This window comes from Leptidea sinapis, chromosome 33, assembly GCF_905404315.1.
Source record: "Leptidea sinapis chromosome 33, ilLepSina1.1, whole genome shotgun sequence".
NCBI lineage: Eukaryota > Metazoa > Arthropoda > Insecta > Lepidoptera > Pieridae > Leptidea > Leptidea sinapis.
Genome location: NC_066297.1, coordinates 2,395,481 through 2,407,774, shown reverse-complemented (window position 1 = coordinate 2,407,774; position 12,294 = coordinate 2,395,481). Strand labels below are relative to the sequence as shown.

Sequence of the window (12,294 nt, the reverse complement as noted above, 5' to 3'; positions counted from 1 at the left end):
CTCAAGAAGGCTCACAATATTTGGATAACAATTATGGATTTCTGCAAAATAACACTTAATTCAATAGACTTTTGTTTACTAATACTACAGCAAATGCTTGGTTAGCTTTTTAAACTAGGTTAATTTAAATTACGTTTAAAATTTACATGATTAATTGAATTAGAATTTTAAATCAAATATTATTGTATTGTTAACTATGGGTTATGTATTACCTGATATGAAATCTGTTATTATTGTTATTATTATCAATGGTGAATGCTGAACTATAACGCACCTTGTGTCTCGGACTAGGCTTAACTTCTACACCGTTGTGTGACCAGCTAACTTGGGGCAGTGGTTCTGCCTCGATGCGACATTCGAATATCAATCGTTTGCCGTCGTCTTCTTGTCTGATTGCAGGCTTCTTGGCGAACGTGGGCGCCTTGCCATCTATTTGTCTGGAATTCGTTATGAGAAAATTGAGTTTTATGATATTTAAATAGGCTTCTGATATACTTGAAAGCATTTATTGAAGTAAAACTTAAAAGAAAATCAAAAATGATTTGATGAGAATTGAACATCCTGCTAGGACTCCTACGAATCTTCATTCTATAGAGATATAAAAAAAAATAAAGTATCAATCTACTTAATTATTAAAATGTTTGTCAGTGGTTGTTCTAATTAAATGCAATAAATTTGCAGTAATCTTAAATATACATTAATAGATAAATATAATAATGTACTTACTTCTGTTTCTCTTCATCCGCAGCTGGAAAATTAAAAAGTAATGTTATTTTTTTTTTATTAAATACGTAGTAATTTAATTATATTATACAGAAAAACAATTATGCTCAAGACATCATATAGCGTCAATTATTTAGAATTTAAGAATTACGAGGATTAGGAAGAATCAGAAGATTTTATTGGCATAAACGATCATGACGTCATTGTTTTATTATCCGAATATAAATTAAATATAATATTAATTAAAAAAATAACTAAAGCGTGATATAGTGCTATTCAAAACAGAAACGAGGAATTATAATATGGAGAGATCGCCAAAAATATAGAGAGCTGTAAATAATATAAGAGATAACAAACTAAAACTTTAAAAACACAATAAATGATATTATGGAATGTAAATTGGCAACACCTGGTAACATCACTTTATCGAAACCACAGTGTTTATATCTGTTCGATGTTTATTTTAAATAAACTTGCGATCCACCGTGTTTTGAAGCCAGTTTGTTTATATAATATCATACAAGCATCAAGGTCTGTCTGTCTTAAATCTTGTCGAGGGAGATTAAAATGACTGATCTTGGAGTACCGAGAAAAGAAATCAAGAGAGAGGAAACCTCCAAAGTCATCGCGTGGGATTCTTTGCAGGCATAAATGTAGTCCGACTTGATCGAGTTACAAATTTTCGACTCGCCAAAATAGCGCATAGTTGAAACCATTTCTTGACGGTTTATAAAAGACTTATATTTTTACAAATAAATAATTATACATCTACAGAATATAAGAAGAAAATTAATTTTTTCATAACATTTGTATTTTTTATGAAGAGTGCGAAAATAAAATCACCGAAATACCCCTAACTTTTACAGTTGGAGCCATGCTTATCGTCAAATCTAAATAAAAATTGTGCGATAATTTATTACTTGTACACGAATACAATTTAACATGACATAGTTTTGTAAAGAAAATTGTATTATGTTATTAAATTAAAAATGCTTCTAATTCCGAATTAAAGCGGGAGGTAACCAAACTCCGGTCGATTCCTCAAGGCCGTTGGCTCGGTCCGCAGCCTTAATATTTCCTATCAATTATTGTCAACAAATTTGAAGTGTTTAGTTTTTAATAAAGATAAGTGGAATTGTTTTATTTTTGTTTAAAAGACCCTTTATGAGTCTGATAAAGTATTTCAAAGGAACATTGCGCTAATTTTGAGTGTCAGCTTTAGCAACAACTAATTTGGCAGTGCGTTGTCTTGTTTTTTGGCGTCATCAAATACCAACGAATATGTCTCACGCTTGACAAATATATCACGAAGATTCATTAGAGACACACAGATTGGGAGAATCTGATCTCAAAGTAAACTTGGCATGAACTTTAAAAAACTGTTTTGTCTTATGACTAATAGTTCTATATTCGAATCTCAAATCTAAACTTTTCGTTTTACAATACTTTTAAACTAATGTCTACATGATTGACGAAGAAATCATAACAAGTTATATTTATAACTTTTCTTAATGTTTTTCATAGATTGGCATTGGATTCTATTATGTAAGATTCTGTTATATACCTTTTTTAATTATTACTATTTTAGTTTATGTGGACCATACTGATATTTTCTGTTCTGGCCTTTTTAAATACAATTATTTAAAAATAATTATGTTATTTGAAAATGACAATACTCTAAAAGTAGGTTACAGTCTTAAATTATTAAGGATTGGTTTCTGCTGGCCTCTAACTAGATACTACCTAAGAACAATAGCTCTTTTTTATCACGGCAACTATTACCTAGATGCTTGTGTGCTTGGCATCTTGACACTCAATGGCATCTTTCAAATTATGTAACATACGCTTCGTGTTATTTTACATTGAAATTAATAAAATACAAAATACCTACTAATGATATTATGTGATCCCAGTGTCTTTCTTATTTCTAGTAGTATTATTCTTACAAAGTTTTACAACGCAACCCGGCATTTAAGTTTCAATTATTAGCAAAGTTTAACTGAACATTGTTCGAGACTGACTCGAGTAAGCCCACTTGGGCGTTATGTTGCCGCACTTTGCGACTATGTCTGCGGTATCTAGTTGGAACGCAGCGGAGACCAATCCTTTATCTTTAAGCTTAAAGTTTAATTTAATGTGATTGTCATTAACTGGAGAAAGAACTCGCGCCATAGCTTTTATTATTTTCTCTATGGAGTCATGAAAGTTGTCAGAGACTTAAATTGGCATTTGGCGATACAGGTCCATCTTCTCATTTCTGTGTATTCCTGGCTCACTGATTTTAGACTTGGACCCCATAGTCTCTGTGACGTATTTGAATTTGGTCATCCAGCCACCGCGGTTGCCGAAACTCATATTGATAACTGATTGAAACTGAGAAAAATTACATGTGGCCTATCGTACTGTATTGGGTATTGGTATGAGCCAAGTGCAAAAGATTGTGCATTTAGCTACACCTGAAGCTTTGGATACTTTTCACTCGATGATTATTGATTAAGCGAATGCTAGCAAATTACTTTAGGTAGAGAGGTGCCGTAAAAAGATAAAAAATATTACGAAGGACAGTTATTGGGTGTATATCATATTAATAACCTGGGCATAACTTGGGTAGCTTTGAATTTGAAAGACAATGAAGGATTTCCAAAAAATGTAGTGACAGCAGATACATTTTGAGACAAGTAATTAAACATCATCATCATCAGGAGATATCCACTGCTGGACAAAGGCCTCCCCCAGAGATCTCTATGACGATCGGTCCTACGCTGCTTTTATCCAAAGTATTCCGGCGATCTTGACGAGATCGTTTGTCCATCATGTGGGGGGGCCTACCAACATTGCGTCTTCCTATATTATTATAATGCGTCTAATTATAATTGCGTCTTCATATATAATATTGCGGTCCCCATTTGAGGACTTTTCTGCCCCACCGGCCATCTATCTGTTGAACTATGTGCCCTGCCCACTGCCACTTCAGTTTCACAATTAATCGGACCATGTTGGTGACTTTGGTAATAATAGGTAAGCATACTAGGATAAATTTTATGACAAATCTATTTCAATATTTACCGGGACCTTTACCGAGACAATAAATACAAATAAAAATTAGTCAACTTACGACTGAAGTTAAGGTTAATTGAGGCGGCCACCTCGCCCATTTTGTTTTTAGCCTTAACCTTGTAGAGGCCTGCGTCAGCCTCTACCACATCATCCAGTTCCAGCACCACCAAATATTTGCTGTTAGCTAAGCTCTGGATCCTGAAACAAACCATTATAGTAAAGTTATCGACCTTTCAACCCAAAACAAGCACCTAATAGAGTTATTTTTGCCGCTTGCTGAACATAAAAAGAAAATACTAAATTTCAACAAGTGATTTAGGTAACTTCCTTGATTTCATATTTCAATTTTATTTTCCACTAAATATTACAAATATTTATAGATTTTAGTTTTTAATTGTTAAAACTGTCTTAAAACGTAATTAAAAATATGAATACTGTGGTTTTTTATTAAAATAAGGGACGAAACCAGCAGGACGTTCAGCTGAAGGTAATTGATATGTCCTGCCACTCAGGATTATTGAAAAACCCAAAAATTCTGAGTGGCACTACAGCTGCGCTCGTCACCTTGAGACATTAGATGTCTAATTTGCTCAGTAATTTCTCTAGCTACAGACCGAAACACAGTAATGCTTACAAATTACTGCTTCACGGCAGAAATAGGCGCCGTTACGGTACCCATAATCTAGCTGGCATCCGGTTCAAAGGAAGGCTCCTTTGAACCGGATCCTCCTCTATCGGAGGAACCTCCTCCCACTGGTTGCTTATAATTTAATTAACTCTTATCCATATTTTTTAATATAGTAATATTTAAGTTTAAGCATGTAAAGAGTGTAATTTGTTAGTTGCCTTAATAAATAAATAAAAATAAAAAAAATGTCGAAAACATAGATACCACATTAGGAAAATAGATCTTACACAGATTAGAATAGTGTTGTGATTTTTTTTATGGAGGACAGTGGGTTAGCTGGTGTTAAGTGATCACCGCTGCCCACACTCTCTTGCAACACCAGAGGAATCACAGGAGTCGTTATGTACCTACTTCGGTCCCGCTAAACTCATTAATTGGTGACTGAATGGTTTGCATTATAATAATAACTAGCTGACCCGACAGACGCTGTTCTGTCAATAGAAAAAAATATAAGTGTAAAAGAGTTAAATATCTAACGTATTTAAAATGATAAGGATTAATACCGTATTTGTGTAAACAGCTTTTACGATACCGCTTTATAATTGACAATTTTTTTCAAGTATCATAATGGATATGTTATGTTATCCTTAAGAGATAGAAATATGCCTATAGAGACGACCTGTATAGCCGAGTGGTTAGCGATCCTACCTACTAAGGTCCCGGGTTCGAATTCCGGTAGGTGCAAGCATTTATATGATGAATATGGATGTTTGTTTCCGAGTCATGGATGTTTAAATTTATTTATGTATGTTTATATGATTTTATGTATGTTTAAGTAAGTATATAGTATTAAATATATCATTGTCTTGTAACCCATACCACAGGCTATATATGCTTAACTTGGGGCAAGATAATTTGTGTAAAAAGTGTGTCAATATTATATATGCCCCCGCGGACTTATCCTTAGACCTTTACATAGGTACAAAATTTCAACATATTTTTTTTTTATATCTTTTTGGACAGTGTTTTCGTTGGAAGCTCCCAGACAGCTTATTTTTCCGAAAAAAGTTAATGTATACAAAACCTTAACAAATTATATACTAAAACCTTCCTTGAGTTACACGCGAAACGCGATCCATTGGTGAAACCAGTATGAAAATCGACGCAGTAGTTTAAAAGTTTATCAGGAACAGACAGATAGACAGACGTGTCGAAGGACTTTGTTTCATAATATGTAGTGAAAATAACTTTATTGGTAATATAATGACACTTCTGACACCAATTGACACGAGAGTGGGTCAGGGATTGGAAATAATACTCCGCTTATAGAAACGGGTCTTTATTTGCGTTCCTCTTGTGGGCGGCGGTACCTTCAACGCGTCACACCGCACCGAACACTAAGTCTCTTCTACCTTCTTCTTCTTGGAACACTTCAACTTTTCACTTCTTCTTTTCTTCTTCTTCTTCTTTACACTTTCGAGTCAGAACTAGAACTGCTGTAGGGCACGCTTAGTGCGGCTTAAATACCCCCAGATCTGTTCTATTTTCAAAATGATTCTCCCATTCCATCTTTAAATTTAAATTGTACAAGAAAATTCTTTTAACTATTTTTATCCTGCTTACACATTTTTCATCCCTTTTTTTCTGTTCGATTTGGTCCTGAATTAACTAGAAATTTCCATTAAGTTTACAAAACCCAAAAAATTCCATACACTGGTAGGTGTATCGAACCCGGGTCTACAGCGTTTAAAGTAAACACTCTTACGCTAAAGTTACGAGTATTGCTGACGGAGCTGTTGAAATTATCAATATCTAGAAGTTTGACAACTCTCGTGATGTACGTTGCTGCACGATATGACGTTTGACAACTCTCGTCATATACGTCGAAGCGTTGCTACAATAATTACACTGCTAAACATAGGTCATAATTAAAAATATAAAAAAGGAACCTTGAACAGAATGAGTTACTTGTACATAAGTATACAAAAAAAGAGAAGTAATGAAATTAAATTGAGGACCAGTGCAATCACTTTAGTGCTGCCAATCGGAGGCCTACTCGTCGAACCGTCTGAGCCTCGACACTGATTTTCATTGGGCACAGTGTTTCGCAGCACGGACAGCGACTACGGTATACAAATACTACCTACATCTCCAATTTAAAATAGACATTACTACACAAATAAAATTTGAAAAACAAAATTTTATGAACGATGCGGGACTCGATCCCACGACCTCCGGCGTTCCGTACCGGTGCTCTCACCAACTGAGCTAGCCGTTCGAGTACCGCCTCGCTATAATCTTCATCTACAGGGTCTACTTTACAGTTGATAACCTGCTCAACCCCAATATTTGCATATTAGGAAATTGAATTGAGATGAAGCGACAACCTGAGAGTTAAACAAAGCAAACAGAATTTGGTTGGTGAAAGCACCGGCACGGAAAGCCAGAGGTCGTGGGTTCGAGTCCCGCATCGTTCATAAAATTATGTTTTTCAAATTTTATTTGTGTATTAATCCTAGAAGTGAGGGTTATCACTTTAAAAACATAACATATTGTTTAGACATTACTATACTGATATTATTTAATAAAATATAACATTACTAAGATGTTAATAACATTAAATTTGTAACCAACATTTATGAACGATGCGGGACTCGCACCCGCCACCTCTTGGGTTCCGTCCGAGCTTACATAAAAGACTGACTGTAAATTAAAGTTACAGTCAGTGGTTTACTGTTGAAAGTTGTAAAATTTGTGGACACATTATAGTCTCGAATTGAGTCTACTCAATAAGTTGTAGTTAAGCTCAGGCTATTTCTCCCCTCTGAACAAAATTGCCAGGAAATACCAATCGGTAACAGATTTTATGATTGCATTGATTGCAATGGAGAGCATAATTAACCGCCAGCTCCTAGTATACCTCTAGAGTCACCTGTTGATCAATGACCGGCAGTACGGCTTTCGCCATGCTTGCGAGCAGGCGATCTTCTGGTATACCTAACACATAGATGGGCGGCGGCTATAGAAAGCAAGGGGGAAGGTCTGGCAGTTATCCTTGATATAGTTATTATTCGTTGAAACTCATTCGCCAATGGTGCAAGAATGACTTGATCATCAGCGTACATGAGGCTATTAACACACCATCCTTCCATATCAATCCCACATATTTTGATCTCATTTCATTCATACATCTATCCATAAATAAGTTGAATATCGAAGTATATAGTTATATAGTATAGTAAAAAAAGTAAGTTGTGATAGACTAGTAGCATTAACAAATAACTACAATATTAAAAATGACCCAACGAAGCGGGTATTCACAGCTAGTTTATAATAAAAACAGTGCTATTATTAATTATTGTGATGTTTTTGAAAAAGTTTAAATTACATACAAAATAGTGCGTGTAAATAATAAAAGGCCGAATAGGCACCACATGCGGCATGAGTTGACCAGACAGAGATTTAACTTATATGATAGTTATTATCTCGTAGCAGCTACAACTACAAGTAACTTGGCTACAAGTCGTAGCCACGTAGCTATTAATGATGACGTTTAAACATTGCGCTATTGCATTGTCAATAATTTTCACTGTGAAACCAAAATTATCTTTATAATTACGATAGAAACATTATTATTTTTTACAATAAAAAAAATATTTCATTTTTTGCTTATAAAATGTTTTATAAATATCTTTTTAACAGCGGAAATCGAGGTCGCAAAATTTGGGTGCTCAGTTTTTGATATTTTGGATACTCTCATAAATAAAAACTACTGGAACCCCATCAATTCTGAAGAAGAAATCTGTATTTCTCTTAAATTTAATTGTCGCCTAGTAATCAACTAAGATTCTGATATACTGAAGATCTTAGGGATGCCTTTGAAGAGAGAGTATACTGAAAGATGAACCGAATAAGCAGACTACAGATTCTATCAAAGTACGGAGGAAGAAGTTTCATGCTGGAATGTCTGGCATACAAGTGGTGGTGATGATCATGTTACCAGAAACTCTGGTTGATGTTTAAAAAAAAAGATATTTTTCTTTTAAATCGTAAGTAAAATACCTTTATGTATTTACGGTATGGTACGGAGGATTGATGTATCTGCTGTACTCAATTACCCTAGTTTTTATGTATTTATTTACATTTACTGTTTTGACTTACTCGTGTAAGGCACTACATCTAAGTATTTGGCGTTTGGGTTTATTTCTTTGTAAAATGATGAAGCATCTCTCATATTCAACCTTTTGTGAAGTGGAAGTTAATTTAAAAATAAAATAAATTAAGACATTCATAAGCGTCATTTCCTTGATCTACATGAATAAAGTTATTTTGATTTAATTTGACTTTATGTACTCAAGACTTTTTTCAATCGAGGTTAAATATAGTTTTAATGAAGTTTTGATTATATAAAATTTGTAAAATAAAAGCATAGTACGTACTTAAACTGAGTCCTATTATCTTCTTTGAGCAATTCATCGCTTCTATACCAGCAGATCTCCGGCTTAGGGGACCCGAGGAGTTGGCACTCGAAGATCAACTTGTTGCCATCGTCCTCCTGCCTGAGCTGGGGCTTCTGCGTGAAGCTTGGGGCAAAATCATCGGCCACCCCCATATTGCTAGCTGGTTGTCATCACTGTCGGGAGAAGATGTTCGGCGTCGCTTCGAAAATTTTACCTAGAGACAAAGAGAACAATTAGTGAAAACATTTAATTTATTTTACAAATTCATATTAGCATCACTATTTATCGATGAGATTGGAATAATAAAAAAAAATTATGAACTCAAAATCTAACGTAAATTTCCTAATATGTTATTATTGGGATTAAGCATTGGTTAAAAAGTCATGATTTTTTTTTTCAAATTATTATAATTAACTACAATTTTCCATGGAGGCTCACAAATATTATAAAGAAAAAATAGACATTAGAATCTAAATAATTGTAAGTCTGTTTGTAAAGCAAATCATAATTGCATAAAAACAGCAAATACAATATGATTTACATAAGCAGAGGCAATCATTTTCTAAATAATATTTAAAGGGATTGATTTGTAGTCAAAGACATATTCCGCATAAAATAATGCTGTAAGAACTACTTGAAAAATTATCAATTATGAAGCAGGACTCATAACTCACAAAATAAAATTTGTCCACTGCGCTTCAAATATTTTCAATAAATTAAAACATTTGGATAATATTGACCTATTTTGCTCTGACGTGCAATCAGCTTAAACAATTTTGGCTAATTGTTAGGGCTAGATCCAAAATCAAAGGATATTATCGTAATTATAATCTAGTTTATAAGTTTTAACTCTCGCAAATGCTATACCTAGACTTAAGCATTGTAATTTTTAGTTGATCTTTTACCTGTGAAGGCTTGTCTATAAATAGCCTTAACTTATTAACATTTACATTTAACTCTGTATTAAATCTGTCAGCCCCCTTAATATAAAAGAGGAAATAAAAATTACCGAGTTCAATCTAACTGATAAAAGACTTATAACGTCGGCCCATGAAGTTGCAAAAGTGTTTGAACTTCTTTACAGATTTACCTGTTACCATAATAAAAATCAATGAACTTATAACCTCCACTCTCTCTGTATTGAAGGTGCTTAAAAGTTATAAAATCTCGTTATATTTCTTACTCTGACGTAATAAAAGCTTGTAAAACTATTAATTTCATAACAATGTAGACATGGTAATTTCCTGAATTTAATATAACAAAGTAAAATAGTTCCACTACTTAAATCGTACCTCCTTTAATCGACTACGATTTTAAGTGACAAACTTATGTTAAATCAATTGCTACAATCATGCCTACAATAACAAAATTTGTATATACTGAACAGTTTTCTTTCACAAGGTAGCGTTCCACTACTAATAGTTACCTTGACTTTTGTAATATACTTGAGGCCTCAGAGCAATCTTGGTGTGAGCTTGGCGTTTTTTGGGATTTATCTAAGGCTTTTGATTATGTTGATCATGAAACATTGGCTAGAAAGCTTTCACCACTGTCCATTACGGAAATAAAACTATAGCATTTTACATGATGATTTTCTTTCTTACTTTAGATTAAAAATGGAAGCGGTAAATAGAACCTTCTGGATCAATTGTAAAAATAGGGGTTCCACAAGGTTCGGTTTTTCTACCTTTTTTATTTCTTAAGTATATTAATGGCTTTGATAAAGTTAGGTATGGAATTCACTTAAAGCTAGTAAGATAAATATTCATGGTAAAAAAACACAAACAGGCAGCCATAGTCAAAATCCTGATTGTGGACTATTATCATGAAATGATAATTTTTAATTAACTGATCCAAAACGCAACTGCTACAGGTAGGTCATTTAACTTACTTTAACCAACTCTCACGACCTTGTCTTCAGCTTGCTATTTTCTTATTATAACAAAAGCACTTTTAGTTAACGTTGTACTTTATCTACGTCGCAGTAGCTTATAATTGAATTAATTTTGATTTATTTTTCTGTTATTTATATTAGTATCATTTTAAAATTGGTTTTGTTTCAAATTATCAATAATTTAGAAATGTTTATAGATTGGATTTGCCATTGCAGAGGCATGGCTGTGCCTGCTTGTGCAGATTTTTCTCTTTCTGCTGAAGTATGAGCTAAATAGAGCTAGTACGAGCTAAATAAACTTATGGAAAATAACTTAAGGATAATTTATAAGCCCAGCGTGTGAGTGTCCTAAATATATAAGTATTTAATATTATACATTAAAAAGAGAGATATTATACAGGCTGTACCAAATTTATTAATTTCATTGCTCAATACACGTTTAATATTGACGTAAAAATATTTTATGTCAATTTAGTGGCAAAATTTGCTGTGCAATTACCATTTACGAACTTTTAATCAGAAATAAACTCAAAAATAACATTAAAAAGCAATAGAGTCTAGAGGACGACCAGAGGTTAATCAAAATTAGAGCTACTCGAATTTATTTTCCGCTTTTAATCAAAATTTTTGACTAATGATTTATTTTCTTTTATTTTACCCTTTCCTACATGATGATTACGTCAAATTCAAATATTTTTATTCAAAATAGGATTTAAAATCACTTATGTACTTAGAACCACTACCCACATCACTTATATACCCACACCCCGAGGAGACATGAACTATTGACACATGTGCTTGATTTTTGTTAATTAGATGAACAGAACTACTTCCTTCCATAAAAACATTTGAGTTCAGATCAGTGGCATCCCGTAAAAAGTAAAATTTCAAATATGCAAGGTTTTGAAAAACACAATTTTGCCTTTTTAATCTTTTTACCCTGTAAATTTCAGCAATCTCGGAAAAAATGCACCAAATTCATAGCATGTCGATGTTTTGCAAAAAAATAAATTTCCGCTTACAAAATCTTACAAGTTGAGAATAGGGGGTTTAATTTTTGCAAATATCTCAAAGACTAAAAGAGAATTATAATGCTTAAAAAGATTCAAGAAGATAATAAAATTTGCAAACAGTAAGTTCTAATTATTGAAGCTCTAAGATCAATATTAATAATTTTCCCATATCAGTGAGTATTTTGTGTTTTAGTAATTGCAATGTAAAATAACACGAAGCGTATGCCACAAAATTTTAAAGATGCCATTGAGTGTCAAGGTGCCACGTACACAAGCACCTAATAGTTGCTGTAGTAAAAAAAGCTATTGTTCTTATATAATACGGTATCTAGTTGGAGCGCAGTGGAGACGAATCCTTAATCTAAGTGTAAAACTTTGTTTTCAATAAGTTGAGCTGAAATCGATATGCTGATTGGTAGAATGTACAATAGTCAAGATGATTTTGTGAACGAAGATTCACACTCGGTGATATCTAAACTAAACTGATAAAATGAAAATAAAGATGTATTAGTCAATCAA

At 33.2% G+C, this 12,294-nt stretch overlaps 1 protein-coding gene across 44 annotated transcripts in view; it reads right to left on the bottom strand.

The window, feature by feature from the left end:
• Positions 1-12,294, bottom strand: part of LOC126974761 (twitchin) — a 194,591-nt gene that overhangs the window by 144,557 nt on the left and 37,740 nt on the right. For all 44 annotated transcript variants that reach the window (XM_050822373.1, XM_050822375.1, XM_050822416.1 and 41 more), the window contains exons 2-5: positions 8,848-9,082; positions 3,839-3,978; positions 727-748; positions 275-437 (exon numbers count right to left, since the gene is read on the bottom strand). In XM_050822373.1, coding sequence (XP_050678330.1) covers positions 275-437; positions 727-748; positions 3,839-3,978; positions 8,848-9,020 — 498 coding nt within the window. In that variant the 5' untranslated portion in view covers positions 9,021-9,082. The remainder of the gene's footprint in view (positions 1-274; positions 438-726; positions 749-3,838; positions 3,979-8,847; positions 9,083-12,294) is intronic.